The sequence below is a fragment of the Amblyomma americanum genome, chromosome 9 (genome assembly GCF_052857255.1).
Source record: "Amblyomma americanum isolate KBUSLIRL-KWMA chromosome 9, ASM5285725v1, whole genome shotgun sequence".
Classification (NCBI taxonomy): Eukaryota; Metazoa; Arthropoda; class Arachnida; order Ixodida; family Ixodidae; genus Amblyomma; species Amblyomma americanum.
This window is the reverse complement of record NC_135505.1, coordinates 122,850,346-122,872,365: the sequence shown is the minus strand read 5'-3', so window position 1 is coordinate 122,872,365 and position 22,020 is coordinate 122,850,346. Positions and strand designations below refer to the sequence as shown.

Here is a 22,020-nt window from a genome sequence, read left to right as displayed (position 1 = left end):
GGCCATGCTATGGAGGACGGCCGGAAGAGGATTCGGCATGGTGCCTACAAAGACGTGGAGCAGGCACTGTATCAGTGGTTCCTGAGCGCACGTGCTATGAACCTGCCAATTAGTGGCCCGATTTTAGCAGAGAAAGCGAAGCACTTTGCGTATCTCCTTCAAAACACCGATTTCCAGCCTGGTGGTGGCTGGATTCAGCGCTTCAAGGAGAGGCACGGAATCGTCTACAAGGCAGTCGTGGGCGAGGCAGGGTCGCTCGATGTCGACGCTAGATGGAAGTAGTTGGAAGAGACACTGTCGTACATCCGCGAAGCATATGCAGACCAGGACTTGTACAATGGTGACGAGACTGGGCTATTCTTCCAAATGCTTCTGTCGAAGACGCATGCACTCAAAGGCGAATCCTGTAAGGGCGGCAAGCAGAGCAAATTGCGGGCAACCGTTTTCCTTTGTGCGAATATGGACGGCACCGACAAGTGCCCCGCCTTCGTAATTGGAAAATCTAGGAATCCCCACTGTTTCCGTGGTGCTGCGAGGATTCCAGTTCGTTACCGTCATAATAAGAAAGCGTAGATGACGCGTGAACTTTTCCGCGAGTGGCTGTGCGAGTTCGATCAGCAGATGCAGCATGAAGGCATGAAGGTGGCGTTGGTCCTTGATAACTGTACTGCACACCAGACTGCCCAGAAGCTGTCGCATGTGAAAATTTTCTTCCTGCCGCCGAACACGACTGCAGGTTGCAGCCCATGGACGCAGGCATGATTGCGTGCTTCAAGGCATTGTATCGCCGGCGTGTGTTGAGCAGGCTTGCTCTTAACCTGGACATTGCTGTGCGTGAATGCCGACCCGCTCCAGACTTTAAGATTTCGCTCCTGATGGCTGTTCAATTCATTTTTGGGGCATGGGCAGAAGTCAGCTCCTCCACCGTCATGAATTGCTTCCGAAAAGCGGGCTTCGCCAGGGATATCAGTGACGCGAGTGTCGCGAAGCTCCTGCCGATGGAGCGATTACAGAACTTTGGTCTACGGTGCGTGGTGATGACGGCGACGCGGAAGGGCTTGAAGAATTCCTGCACGCCGACGATGCAGTCACCACAAACGAAGAATTGACTGACGAGGCGATCGTTGCACCAGTCACCGGCGCGTTAGACGATGACAGCAGCGATGACGAAAATGAACCGGAGCCTGTACAAGTTGTCTCTCATCAGGAGTCCTTAAGAATGATCGAATCCCTGCGGGACTTCATTTTTGCAAAAGACCTTTCACTCGGACATGTCCAACATTTGGATGCCCTCCAGAACGATGTCAGCAAGATTGCCGCGAAGCAGTCGAAACTCACTGATTACGGGTTTGTTTCAACAAAGAAGTGAGAAGTGCAAGCTATTTTGCCCTATTTAAATGCTTTCAAGTTTTCATGTTTTCTTTGTTTTGTTTTCGGACACTAAGGGATTTTTCAAGCTGAGAGGTAGCCGCAGCAACCTTCTCGTATTTTTTTACGATGCCCCTTTCGGTGCCACCAAAACGACGCCTCAGCGGAGCTCGCATGTCACTTGCCGTCCGTGACCCCTCTTTGCAGTTGTTATGCTTTTTTTCGTGCAACCTGTTTATAACAATTATCGGTTATAACAATGGAATTTTTGTGGCACTTGAACACTGTTATAAGCGGACTCGACTATATATGATTCTAGGTGGGAAAGCAGAGTGCACTTGTAGATATGAAAATGGCGTCAAGTTAACAATTAAATTTTTTGAAATGGCGATTTATAAACATGACCTTCAGGTATATGCTTATTTAGAGAAGTAGAGCACATAAAAATGAACACAGCTGAATTTTCGACCATGACCACATTAAATCTGTTTTTGGTAACAGTGCAGAAAGTCAAGACAAGTTCCGAGTACATCCAGAGTCCGGACAACAAACAACATGGCGGACTACAGCACATCTCAGTGATGAGTTGTTTTGCGAGTCGCTATCTAAAAACGATTGCACAAAATAAATATATATATGCAACAGGTAAAATCCACCTGCGTGCATACTCTCTTATATATTACATTTTGTGCCCAAAAAATCACTGCCATCGAGGCTACAACTGGGCCCTCAAAGCGAGTTCTGTGAACGCAGTCCGATCCGAGTGCACATTTCGGCGAGTGCACCTATGTTATGCCATTTAGCTCGGCCATAGTGCACTCTTTGCAAGTGACGCTGTTTGCATGTGCACTTTATTTTGCGCACTCAACAGGAGTATAACTTCATTGTAACAGGACACTATTGCATCAAGAAAGTTCAGTTCAAGCACCACATTTACAGCATGGCTTCAACGCACCACCTGGGTAGCCTTTCCCATAGTGACACCTCCAACTTCCTATATCTTCCCGATTGAACAATCTGTTGTAAGCATTCCTGATGACTTTTGTGAAACACTGATGACTCCAAATAAGCACACGCAATAAAGCAGAGTATCAAACCTGGCACATGCATCTTCTACTCAGCACATTTGTGGTTCTAATGTTTAATTAAGGCTAGGAAAATGTTATTTTAATGTTTATTTGTAATTTTTCATAAAGGCAAAGCTAAGCAAGGTACTATGCAGTGTGAATTGCACACATACCATGTTCACTTGCATATGAATGCATTTTCTGACTCAAGTTATTAAAGAAAATCGTGGAGTACATTTATTAAGTGGAGTTACATGCTCCCTCCAATATCTCCAAAGTGCACCGAAACCTTAATACATGAGACTCCTTTACTTTTTTTTTAACCTTCACCAAAGTGTGGATCAGAAGACTAACACAGCACGACGGAATAACAGCATGAGAAAACACACTACACAGGACAGCGCCCGTCCTGTGTTATGTGTTTTCTCTGGTCCCTGTTCCATCACACTGGATTAATCTTTTTTTAACAATGAACTGACGAGCTCAGGCCAAAATCCTGATTCAGTGTGGGTCACAGTTGCAACTACTACTCCAAACTCGGTTGTAAAAAAAAAATGTCTCTCAACAGGTAATTAGAGAAGTAGCAATATGCGTGGTTTTTAATGTCACTCACCACATGGAGGTTGATGTATCGTGACCGCAGCACAGACAGCGACCGAAGGTACCTGTACATGTCATGGTGAGTGTGGTTCCATTTGCTGATGAGCAGGTGGACTTCGATGCCACGCTCGATAGCTGCAGCCCGCAGGGCATCGTCAATACGTGGCCAGAATCTGCAGTTGGCGAAGGAAATTATATATGAAGTCCATTTCATCAAGCTGGTGCCAAGCAAATTCTGCTGCCCATATTTTTTAAATATCATGCTTAGTTGTATTAGTTGTATGAAACTTTGTATTAAAGTGGCCATGACATGGTTGCTGTAAGTATTGCAGTTAGACGCCTAGTTGCAATTAGAAATTTGTAGCCGGACGTTAGTAATAGCCATACCAGTTTTTAGAATTTCGAAAACGCGATTACCGTCGCTGCTGTGGCTCGACAAAATCTGGCTGCATCGTGCGAAAATACATGCACGCAAAGCAACCCCTCCAGTGCACATAACTAGTCGAAAAAGCCAGATTTTGTCGAGCCGCAGCACCAAAGGTAATCGCGTTTTCGAAGTTCTAAAAGCTGATATGGCTATTTCTAATGACCAGCTACAAGTTTCTAATTGCAACTCGGCACCTTACTCTACTAGTTAAAAAGTTAATTATTAAAAATTAGTTAACCAGCTTACTACTAAGATTATTCACCTGATTTCTGGCGTCGCCAACACTGGTAATAGTGTGCCACAAAAGCCATATTTTTATACCAAAAAGCCTATTTTTGAAAATTTTTGAAAGTGTTCGCTGAAACGCCCAGTATTATATAAAACACGACTGAAATTGAAACCGGAAGATTCCTCCAGCCGGTAGTGACCACCAAACTGAATGCTTGCGTGACATCACAAGAGCATACACAAAGGTCGTCTTTGCTTCAATGCATGCAGTAAGGTCTCTTATTTCCTGTACTTTCATGGGCAATTGAAGTAGCAGTCGTCTCTTATATATGAGTGACGGGTGAATATGGTGAATATAATTAATATGTTACTGTGCGAAAGCAAGAACAGTAGCATTGGTTTTCTTTGGTATAGTTAGGGCCTGATCACACTAGCTAGGCAGATGCGATGCTGATTGACAGTTGGTGGGCTGCTTGGTACACAGATCATATCGCTGGTTCCAAGCCACTACAGACTGATGCGAGAAACGCAAACGAGTGCCGACCAGCTGGCTACCAGCTTTTCTTGCCACATTATCTTCTGTGATGTCGTTGCCAAAGCGACAAAATGTGGATCGTGGTGCAAACGCCTGCCGCTCCACCACCAGCCACCCGCGTACAGAGGCAAATCCTGCCGCCTGCCATCTAGCTGAGCACAGCTTGGCGCTCGGTAGTTCGACATATCCGTTTTATGGCAAACTGCATTCGATATATAAAACAAGAAATGCATGTGTTTGTTAGAACTATCTAGGAGCAGTTTGATATAGCCAATAATTCGTAATATTCGTGTTTGCTGTAACAAGCTTTGACCGTAATTAACACCATAAAAACAGATTCCGACTCTCAAAGATAGAAAAAGTGCAGCATTGATCAGAGAACAAAGCACCAGTTGGCATTACGCTGGGAGTCAAGAGAGAAGTGGCACTTGGGGGAGCAGGTGTGATACACTGAATCGACAGCCAGGGCCAGAGTAAAATAATGATTCTGAAACTAAGTAGTAGTGGTTTATTAAAATAATAATAAAAAGGAAGGAAAAGATTTTTGCTAGCCCCGGAGATGCCATCGATACTGAAGCACATGAGCTGGGGCAGTGGAAATAAAGGATTGCAGGCAGGACAGAGAAATGAAATGAAAGAGGTGAGGAGACAGGAAGAGAGGATAGGCGGGGGAGGTAATATACACAAACTATTTCCACAATAAGAAATGTGTACAGGTTGCGTGCGTGATTGGTGTGAAACCAATTCCAATTGCCATTTTTTGTACTTCCCATTCTTCATCACTGACCAAAGAGATGCCATGACCTGCATTCGCTCGTTCTTACCAGCTCAAGCCCAAGAAGAGTGTGGGAGCTAGAGGAGGCAAGACAAAAGGCCGGAAGTACGAAGACGAAACGGAATCAGTTTCAGAATTTTAATAATAATACCAGCCCAGCCAGAATGGCCAGGATGGCAGGATGGATACTGAGAAAAGGAAAACAGAACCAGGGACAGCAGAGGAACACTCTGAATATTTGGAGCAAGGCAGGGGTAACTGGTAATCCCAGAGAGAGCTAGCCGTGGCCTTGTAGTACACTTGACTCAGCTACTGCCACTAATTTCAGTAAAAAGCGTGCACAATTAAGAACTACACAATGCACACTTCATAGACATAGACATGCTAGCATTCCCACTGTGTGCAAAAATAGTTACTACAACGTGGAGACAAAATCTTTCCCTATGCACCGAGAAGTTTGTAACACTAACAGGTGCTGCAGTCAATGTTCCGGGCACTGCTCAACTCGATTACGGCTAGTGAAATATGAGATGCATCAGAAAGATAGAACACCAGCCGCTAAGTCACAAAGCTAGTCAAGAGGTGGCAGCACTGCTACAGGCCTTGAACATTACGCTTCCCTCTCCTGTCCAAATTGCAGTGTGCTTTCGGCACCTGGCCAAGAAGCATGGTTTAGAATTGTCTGCATGATTCAGATTCCCTCCAGTTTCAGGTGCATCCATGATATGTTTTCTGCACACAAGAGGTGAACCACTAGAAGACATTCACAGACGTGTTTGTACTGGTTATGGTGATTTTATGAATAAACAGTACTATGTGGCAAAGTGACGCCGTGATTTCTCACAAAGCAGAGCAAATGCTCAAGATGAAAAAAAGGAGTGGGAGACTGATTGTTGTCACTGATGGTCTTTGTCGCAAAACTGAAGCTGAAATTCATTCGAATAGGCATGTGATGATAGAGGAATTGCATGAACTTGTTCCTGAAGTGTCGTAGACTATGACCAATGAAACCGCACAACTGGACAATTAGGAGTGAAGAGGCTGCACAACTTCTGCTGACTGACGGACACAAATTTAAACGGATGGGGTTTGTGCTGAACTTTCTAGAATGATATGCATAGAAAGAAGAGCAATTTTTGTACTGAGTGGCTGAAAACGAAACACCAGTTTTACCACACAAGCCTGAATCCAAACAACAACTACTGCAAAAGGCGCCACACACATTCCTCAAAACAACAAAAATTCAAGATTTCTACTTTAAAAAAAAATGTAATGCCACAATTTTCTGGGACAGGCATGGCATTCTGCTCATTGATTTCATGCCTCCAGGGAGGGAAAACAATTAATGCCGCTGCATAGTGTGAAACCTTGCAACAGCCATATCGGCCCATTCAAAACAAATGAAGACAACAGTTAACAAGTGGCGCAAAGCCTGTTTCAAGAACAATGTTCCAAGTTTAGACAGTGCACGGCACCCCCTGACATCTGGGAAGATTTGAGTGGGAGGATTTGGAGCATCTCTCGAAAAGCCTAGACCAGGCACCCACTGATTTTCGCTCGTTTCTTCATCTGAAGAAACACCTCAGTGCAAAGTAGTTGATCAATAATGACAAGTTAACACAAGAAGTCGGAACATGGTTTAAATGGCGGGTGAGACACTGCTATGACCGTAGCGTGCAAAAACTGGTTCTCACAATAAACAAGCACTTGGACAACGGCGGCAAATATGTGACAAAAAGAACTTACACGATTACTTCTGCGCTGAGGTTTTGTTGAATAAAAAATTTACCGCAGCCATGTTATTTGCACTTCGTTTTACAATTGAAATGCAACCTTCCTATTCCATCTTACATTTACATGCAATGTTCAAAGAATGCACTTAACCTGACTAGCTTTACAATACCGCTGAAACATTGCAGTGGTCCCCTCAAGGCTCTTGATACTAGATACAAAATCACTGGCACTGTGAGCTGCTGATGAGTCAGGATGTGCAAACAACTTAAGAATATAAGCGTGTGTAGACAACTCGCTTTCATCCACATACATTATTCAAACAAGACAAGGACTGCTGAAGCCGGCGGCCAAGGGTAGTGAAACTTACTTCACTTCTTTTGTGTACTGAGTAACTGGCAGATAATCCATGACTGCTATATGGATGAACTCCTGAGCACTGGTGATGACGTCCAAGATGCCGTCAATGTCCCCCGTGCGGCCATCAGGACAGAAGGATGGAGGGGAGCTCTGCAGATGCATACGATCACAAAAAAAAAAGAATTCAAAACATTATTCAGCGTTGATTTAACAAAATTCTTTTTCCACTAGGTCTCCAGTGCGAAGCACCAATCATAACTTTACCACAAAGCCTTGAACAGCCATATGTTTTCCCAATTTAAAGAAATTTCTGGTTTTCCTGTTCAGCAAAAATAAGTACGTACAAACGTCACAGGATTCAGGTCCTACTATGAGACTCAGAGTATAGCGTTTAAATTTCGGCATTGCCCAAATGTAGAACAATATCCGATGAGAAACCCAGTGATAGGAATAGAAAAAAAAAAATGTTTGTGAACGCTCTCGTGCGTTATCTCGAATTTAGTTCCAATCGTGTGCATAGATTATTTTAACAATTTCTCAAACATTCTCAGCTTAATTTTTACTCATAATTTCTAGACTACACTCAGGATGTCAAATTCTATAATTTGTGTGACGATTGTCTCACATCAAGCTGAACTTAGCCAACCCCTCCACTTCTGATTCAAACTAGCTACCAGCACATGGAGTCTGCAAAACATTGATATTAAGTGAAGTAACAAGACATTAAATTTAAGTCTAATATTTCAATAATCTAATCTTAACAGATATCACAGTAGTCGTGGAACTGCACCTAACAATAAACAGAAAAAGCTTTTTATTACGTCAACTAGCACAAATGGTGCAAAATACAGCTTGACAAGCTGCGCTTGGAGTCGAATCAAAAGGCAACAAAGCACTTGCTGTGAGCCCAACTTGTTGCAGACCTATAACCAGAGAATAATTATGCCTAGCTGCTTTTAAACGTACCTGAGATGCACTTAATGATTTTAAAAGGCACCAACACTTTTGTGGTTCAGGTGTCCGCCGAGATGTGAGACAGATACTGCGCCATTTCCTTTTCCCAACAGCCAATTTTCAATTTTCAAAACTTTCGCGCACTTTTTTTTTCAACATGGCAGCAAGCACATTTTCATGTCACGTGCTTCCTATGGTAAGTAATCCTAATGTGCATCAAATATATATATATATATATATATATATATATATATATATATATATATAGAAAGGCGGAAAGGCAGGGAGGCTAACTTGGCAGCGCCTGGTATGCTACCCTACACGTGGGAAGGGGAACGGAGGGAGAGATAGAAAAAGGAGAGAACAAAGGGATATGATCACTTTTCCATAAATTCCTGTATATAAAATAATGTAAATGAAGTAGTTAAAAATGCTGCTAATTACACCAGATCTGACTACTTCATGAACTGAAACCAAGATATCAAAATTCCTGTAATAAATTAACCACCACTCACTAGCATGATCTGAGCAGTGAATCGTGACCGATGACTGCATAGGCACAACTATGAGGTAAGCAATGCTGTAAACTTTTAATATTTGTACCACCATAACTGCCAACTTCGAATCTGTGAAGGCATGACAGCGTGACATACTGAGAAGTATGTTTGTGTCGATGTGCCATTGAAGTCAACGCTTGCGGGAGTCTCCACGTTGATGTTGGTGCTGAGGTCTGCGGGCCAATGGGTGGGAACCGTGGCATTAGGGAGGCCCAAGTCCCAGTACACTTGGAACACCTTGTCTAAATCTTTTGCCAGGCAGCCGCAGTTCAAGATGAGTGCGCCAAGCTCTTTCACCTGTATAGAAAAAGGAGGTAAACATTCAAACATGGCGACACTATTCTTGATTTGCAATTCAGAAGTTAAAGGGACATCGAAGACAGCTCCACCTTATCATGTATTTAGTAAATTCCGATAGGTTTTTTTTGTGCCTTTGCTGACATTTTTTTCAGCTCTGAAATGTCCACATATTGCGGATAAATTCAGAGTTGAAAAAGGGATAATTTTTTCCACCCACTATGGCTAAACGCGAGACATCGGTGACGACACTAAGAAGTTTGCGACCACTAGTGTAATAGCAGAGTATTGTGGCTTGACCTCGGAGTCTCGCGTGAAAAACTGCGCTTGACATTAGGCAGTCTCACAGCCCATGGCAGCAATACCTATGTACTTGCACTCAATTTTTTTTAAAAATTTTCTCACTTATAAAAGCCTTGTTTCGAGTGAAAGTAGCCGTTTAGTCATAAAACGTGGTAATCGACAGAAACAGCCCAACTTCAAGTTGTCCCCCGCGACCATGCAACCTAACAGACCACTGTGAAATTGGTTGAACAGAACAAACTCCACCAAACTCATTGCCAAAACGCATTTGTTCCTTTGTTCGTTGTTCAGGATAGAGTAACTTCTGCCGCTTTGGGGCTGATTCAACACTTCACCTGAAACTGAGTGGTGAAACACACTGCTGGATTACTGTAGAACCTCACTGATATGTTCCTGGTTCTAACGGCTTCTTGGTTCAAATGCTCAAAATCGTGAGTGATAAGTACACCCCATAACGAGACACCATTTTTCTTCTGGTTAACATGTTCCTGGATAACAGAATACCACAGATACTAAGTTCAAAATTTAGACAAATCCTGGTCACATAATATTATGTTTAGCAACCAACCAACCATTCTTGTGAAAACATATGAGTTGGCTGAACCTAGCCACGCAACATAAAGAGCTGAAAGGCAGCTGCAGACAACAGCAGTGGTGACTGCTCTGCAGTACCACCATGATGAAAAGGAGCAAAGCATAAAAAAAAGATGGTGGGCAATATTGATGGCGGGCCATTCCCGCAGGGTCACGACATGAAGGAAAACAACTGTAGAGGACACTTAAGATCCATCTTAAGTGTATGGCACGATAGCTTCAGTGGGTTAATACCCATATATGCAGAATTCGTCATTCTTTATTCAACAATCACAGATCCCTGGGAGTCCTCATACCATTACTTGCACAATGGTGCAGCGGTTGAGCGATGTGCCATGGCCCTGCGATGGCAGGTGCTGCCACCGGTGGGCCTTGTGCTCTCACCACCAATCATTAACTCCTACCTGACACGGTGGTCAGTTTGCTCACAATCCGGTGGGCAGGTTGTGATGATGCCACAAGGTTACGTGACCTGGGTAGACCACCTGCCTTCTAGGTTGCTTCTCTAGGTGTTTTTCATAGATTTTTCACTCAAAATCGACAACACCAACGCTGGATTTTCTGCGATATAAGCTCTTTAACTCAGTCACATTCAAACAGCTTCTTTGCAGTGCCTGAGTGCAATGCGTGAACCATCTGAGAACGACAACAATGCACTTACAGCGGGCTGGGTCTGAGGAATGCAGCAACAAAAAATTGGCAGTGGCTTAGCTCGGCTATGCCAGGAAATACGTAGCGAGAGGTACGTTTCCCTGACTGAGCTTGTTGTGGTCACTATGTTTAGCAATGAGAGACATGTAGGCTCTATCTTGGCGGCTATGCACCGTTCCTCTCTCTGTTCGGGCGTCTCCACTGATCTCTTCGCCTTCTTACGCTCATTCCCTCTTTGTTGAGTAGCCAAGTGCCAGGCGACAACCTCGGGATCGGAAGAGTTAATCTTCTCTTGTCTATACTGCCGTTTAGCAGCGGCTGGACTCTCCTTCTCTGCATCCATGTCAAACATTGTGATACAGCCGCCCATTACATCTCCGGCTTTTATAAGCAATGCTGCGCATGCGCCTCGCGGTTCGGGTGATAGAACAGGCGCGCAACCGCGGCGATGGCGAATCGCACGCCGCATCTGCTGCTCCTCTCCGGTTGCCATGGTAACGGCGCATGCGCACAACTGTCCTCTTCCAGACACCGCGAAATGCTTGACTGGTAGCCCAGTGTAGCTCTCACTACAAAAAATGCTGCGACAGTTCGCCACCGCGGTGGCTTTCCCGCAGTGCATTAAATGTAATGTGGTGAAGCGTCTGGAAAAAGTGAGAAAGATTCCGGTTATTTTCGTCATTACCATTGACAGACCAGATGTGTTACGAAGTTTCTTCCACACTGAGGACAATGCAGATACGAACTAGAAAATGAGCCATTTAAACTTAGTGCCAAGATATGGTAACCGACATTTTTATGAAGTGAAATTATATATTTTTTGAAAGTTAGGTTGTTTGGATCAAATATTTTCCCGGATAACGCATTTTTTTCCTGTAATTTTTAACAAATGCGTCAACAAACTTCTACTATTTCTAGTAGTTCTACTAGTTCTAATTCATTAACCCCTACCCTATTGTTGCATCTGCCCAATAATCTCTGTTCTCATAGCATAAAAACCCAAGAAGAGGTTTTACATACATTTAGCATGTACTGTAATGAATGCGCATGAAGCAATCGGCATGGGAAATGAACATGTGATCACAAACGAGGTTTTTTTTAAAATAAAATTAGTTATAGCTCTCTCAGCTTTCAAGTCAACTTGATTGAGTTTACTTTTCTGGTTCATACGCTGAAACGTTTCTCCCCCACTTCGTTCTTTACCAAAGGACCTGGGGCCGTCGACAAGTATGATTGACTTATCAACTTTCATTCTGAAATGAAACTGCCAGCAGGTGTGCCAGATGGTTTTCAGTTTAATTCATCTTTGTTTATTTTACCAGGAATTAAAATGAAAACGTCTATCTACATTTGTTCGTTTCTTACCAAGGTTACATGGGCAGATGAATGCGATAACACCAAAATCGACCTGAGAGCTCCCATACATTGTGCAAGCTGATCAAGGACACACCATCATCAGATGCCGTAAAAGTCACAAAGCAGAGACCAACCTGAGTCAGAGATCGCCAGTCCATGTTAGCACTGCCGACGTAAATGTGCTGGTCGTCGACAATCCAAAACTTGGTGTGAAGCACGCCAGCACCCAGGAGATGCTCAAAGTCGACGCTCCTCACTGTTGCAACACCTGAAAGCACCGAGAAATCCTGCCACTGTTATAGACACACCCAAGACAAATGGCGAGAGTTTTAACGTGAATGTGATAGAGAGTAATAGCTTTTTCTGGAAACAACACTCACTAACCCTTATAGAAATATGAATGAAGAAACTATTCTTATTTATTGCTTTCAGCGCCCTGCAGCCTTTAGAGGAGAGAGCATTGGTACTCATCATATAAAGTACAGAAGCCAACAGTATACACAACCAAGAAAAGCACATTACAGTAACTTTTTAAAAATTTTTAGCAAACTGTTGTGGCATAATTATTTCCTTATTATTCAGAGTGAAGCTCACATTAAGGAAAGTAAAGAAGATCGACAAGTTTAAATCGGCTTTAACTGACTTGAAATTGATTTCAAGAATTTAAAACCACGAATCAACTCATCCAGCAAGAAGTAACTTTAAAACCATAAACCAGCAAGAAGTATTTCTAAGATGACGTCAACAAGTCGCTTGTGGTCACGATGCTCTAGTGAACAGAGCTCTGATAGCAGCTGTCCTCAGTTCAAATTTTGACAGTGTTTGTAAGTACGAATATCTTGAGAAAAATTATGACGCTTTCAAAACCTCTCTGGTGTCAAGGGCTGCTGTTATTACTTTTTTTTTGCATTTAACAAGCCTCCTAATCTGTCCTGACACTTGTTCATTTATAAGAACAGGGTGATGATAAGAATGCTGAACCGAGCATTAACCATGTCTGCATGCTCGACAGGGCTTTGTAAAGTTTTTGCGCATTCGAAATATATGCCGGGTGAAACATACCTTGCTGTACAAGTTCCTCTGTGTCCAGGTTAGGTTCCTTTTCTTTTGGCTTGTTCTGTGCAATTTTGATGTCAATGGAGCGGTTCTGGCCAGCCAAAACGATTTCCTTGAAGATGTCTTCACCCTTTCATCAAGAATACACAAGTAAGGATCTCATCTTTCCCAACAAAAGTCATCATAACAGTGGTATGCATGAAAATGCTGAAAGACACTTCATGAAAGCATAGTAAGCAAAGAGCTCGAAAGAAAATTTGGACACTACTAATTACACATGCTCAATATTAAAAATGAGACAAATGGAACGCTACATTTCCTTGGCTCTGAACAGTTTTACCTTATTTTTTTTAATTTACTACAGTAAAGGCTAGTCCAATGTGCTTAGCACTAATCCCAAGGTGCAGCAGACAGCAGCCCTGGAACAGGACAAATTTTCTTCAAATATGCAGTTTCCAAAAAAGCTGTATAGCTTTCCTACGTGGCCGTTTGGCTAAGATTAGGTGAATGCTAATGGTTAATTACTCCTTGTAAAGGAACATCAACACCAAAAATTCGCTTGCCTGTTTTTTTTTTCTTTCAAATGATGTGTTAGGCATTAGCATACATGGATCATCTCATGGTACTTCCCTTTGACCCTGGTTCGAAATTTATAATTTATAATTGAATTTCTCCATGACACTGTTTTGGTTTCAGCAACTGAATGAAGGCTGGGATGCGTATGGGGCGTTTAGGTCACATGAAGCATGAAAAAGCTGCAATATAATCGCAGGTACAGTTTTAATCCACTGCAATGCTTAAGCTAGCCTGCTTCAAGAATGCGAATAAAAAACAATGCATAGCATTTATATTGTAGTTTTTCATGACTCATCTAATATAAACTCTCCTTACACATCACAGCCATTGTTCGGTTAATGAAACCAAAACAGGAGAAGAGAAGAAATTCAATTATAAATTATTTAGTAGTTGCAGGGGAATACGATAAGGTGATCAATGTATTCTAATGCCTTCTGCATCATTACAGAGAAGAAAACATGCAACTAAAATGAGGTGTATATATAGTTGTTTAATTAAGATGAAGATTGGTGAAGTTTCCAATGTGACTTTCAATTTGCTCCTTTAATACAAATTCATAAAAGATACATGAGTCCCAATGTATATTATAATACGCTATTTAATATTAAATTATAATGAGGGCTACTTCCCAATGGCAATGGCAGGTGTTTTCTCTAACTCTCAGTTCTCACCTGCCAGTCTGAAGGGTCTTCGTATATGTCACCCCCACGAAGGGTCCAGTAGAAAGATGCAATTTTGATTTCTCTTGTGGCGAGCTGTAAGAGCGTCTTCCAGCCCTCGTACGTGCTGACGTGTGATGGCGAACCTGATGCGAACGTCAGGTTTTCAGGTATGCTCTCCAGCAGGGTGAACCTGGTCCACATGACAACAAGAATAGGAACAATTGTTAACATAAATCCTACGACTGTCTGAGTAATGAGCAGACTTGCACGCAATGCTTTACAAGTAGTTTATTACTTCTAATAAATTATATTTTCTATGAATTTAGTACTGCATTGATTACTTTTCAAGAGGTGTAACATTCTCGGCAATCTCTAACAATTTTTCTTACTAATCGATTACCAGCAAACAGTTCCTTAAAAAATAAAATGGAGCCAGTACCATAGCTTCAAGGAGTTCAACTCCATGGCAAACACTGGTGTAGCATGGAATTCCCTCACGTTAAAGCGGCAACGATCGAGGATATTCGCACATGCAAACATGACCGGCCTGCATTTGACTAGCCCCGTAATCCGTGCTCTGCATTTCACCATGACTGCACAACAGAATGTCGTGCTTAGTGAGCTTGGGCTTTGTCCCCTCAGAGCCTAGGTCAGCAAAATGCAGCGCTTTGTTTAACTTTGATGTGGTGCGCAAGGTTTTCACAAGTTAAAAGTTCAAAAATTGGCATATCAAATTCAATTTTTCATTTCCCTTTAAAGTACACTGTTCGAAATTTTCTTCCACACAGTACTTCACGATGATTGCAAAAAACACTGCAACTGTAATAGCTATTATTAAATAATTTAAAAACTTTGAATTATTGCTACTCGAAGCACATATTTTGGGCCTTGTCACAGTTTTTGTCTGGTGAAAAAAAAAGTGAAAATAAACAATACAGAAGAGAAGTAATGACAAATAATTGTGATTTTGGGGAAAAAAAAAAGGACTAAACTCTGCGTGTCTTTCACTGGCAGTGAGTTTAATGAAAATGTTCCTGTTTTAGAACACTGGTATTTAGCAGTAGCAAAATTCAAAGAGAGGTGATACTTTTATCTCAGTCTCCCGCGTTATGCGGCTGGCATAAACACTGCTACATTCAGTCTATCAAAACTGTGAGCACAAATCTGCAGATATTACTGGGCAGCACGTTATTAGGCAGCATTCCAAGCGCTTGCTACATATGATGGACACGTGCTCCAGACCGGCCATAGTTGGACCCACCGCACGTATTCAGGGTCTCACTCCTAGCTGTGTGTGGCACCTTAGAGGCGTTTCTGAGCTTTTGGGACTCCCACGACAATGTGTCCCACTCAATCATGGCCAAAATTGCACGAATTGGGAGGTGGGGTGCATGAAGAATGTGGGCGCGCCTCCCCCCAATAGTGTGCGCCCCACCTAAATACAACAAAGGCAGTGCGAGGCACGTGCAAACGGTTGTCACGTGAGCATGAAACAGAGCCATATGCAGGTTGTTGTGGTACGTGTGTAACCAAGCCATGCTGTAAAAGCCATTGCTCAAGACATGCTTTCATATCCTACTATAATTTCTGAAAGAGCTCAGTGCGATGAAGCTTGCACTGTGAAGGAAAATATTATTCAAGTTAAGTAGTTTTCTTCTAAATTTGCAAAAAAGATTGACATGTGAATAGTCAATAAGAATTTTCATCTTTGAAACCTTGCTTCATAGTGCAGCACCAAATTTTAGACACACCAAATTTATGGATGTGCATTTTTTTTTCTCCAGAATGGTGCACAAGACAATAGCGCACATGAGTCACGATATGGAATTCATCTATACCAGGCGAAAATTTACAATTTCATTTTTTTATTTCAACAGCCGAACAATGGCAATGACCTAACAAACAATTTGAGGTGATGTGAAGCATAGAAAACCTGCAACTGAGACTTTCAGCTGCATACTGCACAGTTTAAAACAAGTGACAACGAAAGACTGAGGTGATCATCACCCTCATCAGCCCAATTATGTATACTGCGACAGAGACTACAGTCTCCAATTATCCCTGTCTTACACTAACCTCAGCCACCCACATCCCAGACACCACCCTAATCTCCTTTCTCATTTATAGAATATCATTAAATCAAGTCGCTAATCCATGTTCACCTCTTTTTGCCTCTCAACGTAACAATCATCATTTTCCTTTCCACAGCATGTCACACTGTCCTCAATCTAATTTGTAGCCATTTTTCCCTGCTTTCTTCTAGGCTGCCAGAAAGGCAATCAAATGCAGGAGTCTATATTGAGAAATGACATTACTCCTTGTCACTGACAACAGTGATCAATCTGGGTAGTCAAGAAAATAAGTACCGAGCCCTGCGCTAGAAAAATGACATTACTCATTGATGCTAATGATGATGATACTCATAAGTAATCAGAGAAAAAGCAAACACGAGTCCACGCAAGAGGAATTACATTACTACTCTATGATAATGCTAAGCAATTTAAGCAACCACGAAAATATTGAGACACAGGAGTCTAGTGGCCTCTGACACTGCTACTCCCTGACGTTGATGAGTATTGATAATCAAAGCAGTTGTCACAATAATAATCATGCATAGAAGCCTACACTAGAGAAATGACAGTAATCACAGGTGATGACCATCCCTCTAAGCAGTCAGGAAGTTAAGCAAACACAGGAGTCCACACTAGAGAAATGACAGCACTATCTTGAGACAAACTTACGAGCATGAATTGAGGCAAGTGACTGGTTTCCCATCCTTGCTGGTGCCCTGCCCTGAGAATCCACCATCCCGAGAGTGTCCTAGCAGCGGGAAAAGGACGACCAGCACAATAAGCAGCAGGATGATGGAGATGGGAATGCAGGATGGCTTGAGCCAGCTGCCCAGCTTCACGTCGGACGTCTGCTGCTGCTGCCGCTTGTTCATGTAGCGGCCGTCGAAGAGCTGCAGCTCAAACTCACCAAAGTCGAGCTTCCCGGCGCTGTCGAGGACAGTCTGAATGAAGAAAAGGAGAGGGAGAACTTTTTCATTACCTATTATCGCACCAATGTCCTGCATATGGCAAGTTGGCCCCAGTGAAGTTTACCCGATGTTTTTTACGCGCCTGATAACTGACGATTGGTCAATAGATACACTGTAGAATGCTGTAGTCCTGAGTGGGATTTCTAATACAGGGAAGAGATAACTGATAATCTGCTAGGGTAACAGAAAGTCGGCAGGCAAATGAGATTAATAGGTTTACTGGAACATATAATAGGAATGTAAACACGTGTTACACGCAGGAATGTAAACTACATACGTAACCTTGCTGAATTACATGCCCGAGAAGCCAGTTACACGACAAGGTATGCGGAGACTTGGATAGTGCCGACTCCTTGAATAAATTCAGGTAGAGAACGCCAGCAATTCACTCTTCCTTCCCTGCTAAATACATATGCATATAATAATTTTGACCTCTTTAGTTCGTCAAAAAAATCTTTGCGTGCTTTGTACCATGACATGTAGAATATGTTTATTCTTTTTCTTTGCTAACAATCTGCGCTTGTCGAGTGTGAATGTCGATTCAATATTGTATAATGCTGTTTCACTTTATTTTGTAGTTTCGTTATTGTATACCTGTTAATACGTTAACCAATTGCCTTTGTTTTATAAGCCTTGCTGTGAAGCCCCTGCCAAGCAAAAGGGGGCTGCGGCTTTGTCAAGCTGTATCTTATAGCTTTTTCTGCGCCTCCGCTGTCTGTACCTTTTCAAGGCAGAAATAAATTTGATTTGACATATAATGGCTGTGGATAGCAAAGAACTGGCTAATTGGAGAACTGGCCTTTGTCCTCTAAAAGACACAGCTACGATGATGATGATGACAATTATGAAACCGCAAAGGAATGAAGCCTGTACATCCATCACTGGCATTAGAGATTCTGTGGTAAGTAGGAGACTAGGCTGGAGAGTAGGTTGAATCTATGAGTTACTACAATAGACAGCATTCTAGAGAGACTACTGTGTGCAGTTTGGACTAGTAGTTGGGAAAGCTTCCTATAACAGTGCAATGGGCAGCAATATTACATTCACGGCTTGTTTGTAGATGGTGCCACTTCCTGGAAATGCCACAGCAGCAATCCGTGAAAGAAAATATGCTTAAGTTAACTACTACTACTATTCCAACCAACTATACCATTCTTGCAATTCTCTCACAATATTTATACACACTCTCCTGGCTGTATCTTTTCCTGCTAAACATAACCGGGTGGCCACAAAACTAATGTAACACCTCTAGCTGTCGCCAAACCGAGGAAACAAATGTCCGTTCACAGCGCTCAAAGAGGTTTGATAATAAGGGAGGCTACTAATCACCCATATACACAATTTCTCTTTATGTGTAATCATGATTTCTCCATATACTGACAGGAGAAATGACTGATAACTTGGACTGTATTGCACGAGTGGGGTTTGTATCCTGATGTGTAACAAAAGAAAAGAACAGAAAATAAAGCAGACTAGCAAAGATAGGAATAGCACATTAAGCTGTAATCACTACAAAAAAATGGTACTGAACTTGCTTTAAAAATAGTTACACAAAAGGTGTGCTCAAAGAGATGTTTCGGGCCAGATGAATTTGTGAGACTGAAATTTAACGCACTAAAATCTCTCCTGCATATTTCTTACACTAAAGTCTTGTGACGTCACTTAAGACCAGCATAAAAAATGCAAAACAGGCTATGAAGACAGTGTGCTTCTGCTAATGAAGTGCTTTTCCGGCCTCTAAGCATGTTCCCGACCAGATAACAGGGCAACTGCCACAAGGACTGATAGTGTGAGCAAGAATAACTTCCTTAAAGAGCAAGAGCACTTCCAATAACATATGATTGCACATGTGATTTTCAAAGTCTCTTGCATCTGAAACTTCAACATCATTCTTAGGCCCCCCAAGCTTTTTTTTTTTTTGTGAGCATGATCACAGAGTAGCACCTGTGAGCATACCTATACTTGCATGTAATTCAGCACCATAAGCAATTTTGTGCAAAAAAAAAAAAACGCTATGCTCTTCGCAGTTATAATTAGCACAGTTCTCACATCCCAGGAGAACAACTGCACTGGCTCTGGGCTAAGAACTAAACCAACACAAAAAATACACAAAAAAATAAAAAGTGGAATGTGGCAATGTAAATTTACAAAGCGCGTGAAAGCCACTGAAGTGAAAAAGTTTTTTTTTTTTCAGATATGCATTTCTCAAAAAGCGCGAACTGTGAGCACGGTGCAATTAACAAACATTTGCTAGGCTAACAATATGAGCCGTTCTACAGTACAAAGTCAATCATGTAAAACAGAGAAGTCGAAACCGAAACCGCAATCATGCTCAACACAGCGCTGTTCAAAACCGAAATCAGTAATCAGGGCGTGCTTGTGCGGTCCCTATACAAATCTAGGGACCACAGTCAGTGTCAACAATGCGACGACTAGAGAAACTAAAATGAATACGTTCTCAACTGTCACACGACTCCAAAAGTTACAACCGATCGAAGTTAGGTATGAGAACTGCTTCAACCAGACAGTTACGCACACAATGGACACAGCTAAACACACAACGGAGACAGCTAAGCACACAATGCAGCGCCATAAAGTAAGACATGCGCGAATAAATGAAAGCTGCCGTGGGTTAAAAACACGCACTGACAGCGTTTAGGAACTAAAAAAAAATTGACAAATTGACCTTTTTGCAAGTGTCAGTCTTCGGTATGGTCATGGTGACGGAGCGTTGCCTTGAGAGACTGTACGATGAAGTTTGTTGCCTGAAGGAATCGCTGGCACAGCGCGCTGACAAAGCCCGGTAGAGACGCGTCGAGTTGCGCTCTCACAGCTGGCTTACGACGGGAAGGAGACGAGCGCTCGCATCACGATGGTGATTTCACTGACATTATTCATACTTTTTCGTAACTTGGCAAACGCGTATCGCGGCGAACAGGCAACAAGTGTGCGTTGGTATGACGTAGTATACGATTCGTGGAAGCTGACTTGATACACGGACCCGCGCTGAGCGTGGCCGGCTGAGCCAGCCCAGCCAGCCCGTAACAAAAGCGGATGAATCACTACAATGACAAGATCACGGACAACTTTTAAACAAGTACTCCAGTTTCGGTTCTGGAATTGCCCGTCTACAAATTTGCTTTGAACACAAGAAATATGTGCAAAAAATGAAAAAGAGGTATGTGATAATGTAAACTTTACAATGAGCATGAAAGCAACTGAAGTGCATTTTTTTTTTCAGATACGCTTTTTTGAAAGAGCGCGAACTTTGAGCACGGAGTGATTAACAAACACTGGCTAAACTAACAATTTCAGCTGTTCTAGAGTAAAAAAGTAAGTCATATAAAACAGAGAGGTCGCAACCACGATGGTCGCAACCGTAACAGCAATCATCCGCAAGTGGAACATGTTTTGGAAAGTCGCAACCGGGGTGGTCGCAACCGAAACCGTAATCATCCGCAAGTGGAACATGTTATTGAAAGTCCCAATCACTGTGGTTGCAACCACAACCGCAGTCATCCGCAAATGGAGCATGTATTGGAATTAGTCGCAACCACAACCGCAAGTGGAACATGTATTGGAATTAGTCGCAACCGTGGTGGCTGCAACCGAAAGCGCAGTCATCCGCAAGTGGAACATGTTTTGGATAGTCGCAACCACGGTGGTCGCAACCAAAACCGTAATCATCCGTAAGAGGAACATGTTTTGGACACGGCCGCTCGATGGTGGCGTTACACTAAGTGGCCGTGTTTTGGAAGCACCGTCTCATCATGAGCAAGGTTCCTTGTTTTATGATAAAAGTACACATAAGTAGTGGCGACTATTCTTTTTCCTGGCGACCCGATGACGGTGCACCAAGCTTATACAGACTTGAAAAAGGCGCTGAAGCATCACTAAATTCACTTATATCAGCGCTGTCAGCTGTTTTTTTTTTTACGCGAGCTGAAACAAACTCCTAAAATTCGGCACAGACAATGTGAGAATGCGAAAGCATTAAAGTTTTCAGTAAAGCTACGGTACAGAATGACTATAACTACGAGGCATGAGTGTGCATACTTTGTACAAACTCTGTACAATTTATATATATTGCTCGAAAGTGCTGAGAAGTGCTATATGTTGCTGAAATGAAGTGCTGAGTCGTGCTGCATTGCATAAATATTATGAGTCATGACTGACTTCGCGTTATGACTACGCATACAAAGTGCACACCAGTTTGCGATGTCAAACACATGTAGGCGAACACACATATTGATATTGCTTTTTTTATTAAAAACGAGTTTTGACGTTTCACTATGGGCCCCGCCGCGGTGGCTCAGTGGTTAGGGCGCTCGACTACTGATCCGGAGTTCCCGGGTCCGAACCCGACCGCGGCGGCTGCGTTTTTATGGAGGAAAAACGCTCAGGCGCCCATGTGCTGTGCGATGTCAGTGCACGTTAAAGATCCCCAGGTGGTCGAAATTATTCCGGAGCCCTCCACTATGGCACCTCTTTCTTCCTTTCTTCTCTCAGTCCCTCATTTATCCCTTCCCTTACGGCGTGGTTCTGGTGCCCGCCGAGATGTGAGAGAGATACTGCGCCATTTCCTTTCTCCAACAGCCAATTCAATTCAATTTGTCTAGGTAGAGCAGAGAGGTGTGAGACATCTGTGAACTGACCTATTTGCTGGACTGTACGCTGTCAGCACTGCACTTAATTCGCTTTCTTTCAGACTGAAAATGCAGGCGAACCATATCGTGTATTCTTGATTGAGGCGCGCGCGCCCCAGCGTGGGCCTAGAAGATACTAGCACTCAGGGGCGGGCGTATCTCCAGGGTGCTCTTGGAGGCAGACTCCCCCCCCCCCCCCCCCCACACACACACACACACAAAAAATGTGACACCACC

At 42.9% G+C, this 22,020-nt stretch overlaps 1 protein-coding gene across 4 annotated transcripts in view; it reads right to left on the bottom strand.

Annotated features, from left to right (window-relative positions):
- LOC144104228 (5'-3' exonuclease PLD3-like) overlaps window positions 1-22,020 on the bottom strand; it is a 119,095-nt gene that overhangs the window by 10,174 nt on the left and 86,901 nt on the right. For 3 of the 4 annotated variants that reach the window (XM_077637106.1, XM_077637104.1, XM_077637107.1), the window contains exons 2-8: window positions 16,839-17,110; window positions 14,107-14,287; window positions 12,866-12,989; window positions 11,938-12,071; window positions 8,699-8,899; window positions 7,102-7,241; window positions 3,049-3,208 (exon numbers count right to left, since the gene is read on the bottom strand). In XM_077637106.1, the coding sequence (XP_077493232.1) occupies window positions 3,049-3,208; window positions 7,102-7,241; window positions 8,699-8,899; window positions 11,938-12,071; window positions 12,866-12,989; window positions 14,107-14,287; window positions 16,839-17,110 (1,212 nt within the window). Of the gene's footprint in view, window positions 1-3,048; window positions 3,209-7,101; window positions 7,242-8,698; window positions 8,900-11,937; window positions 12,072-12,865; window positions 12,990-14,106; window positions 14,288-16,838; window positions 17,111-19,823; window positions 20,185-22,020 lie in introns of those variants that run through there. The other variant, XM_077637105.1, reaches the window with a different exon arrangement.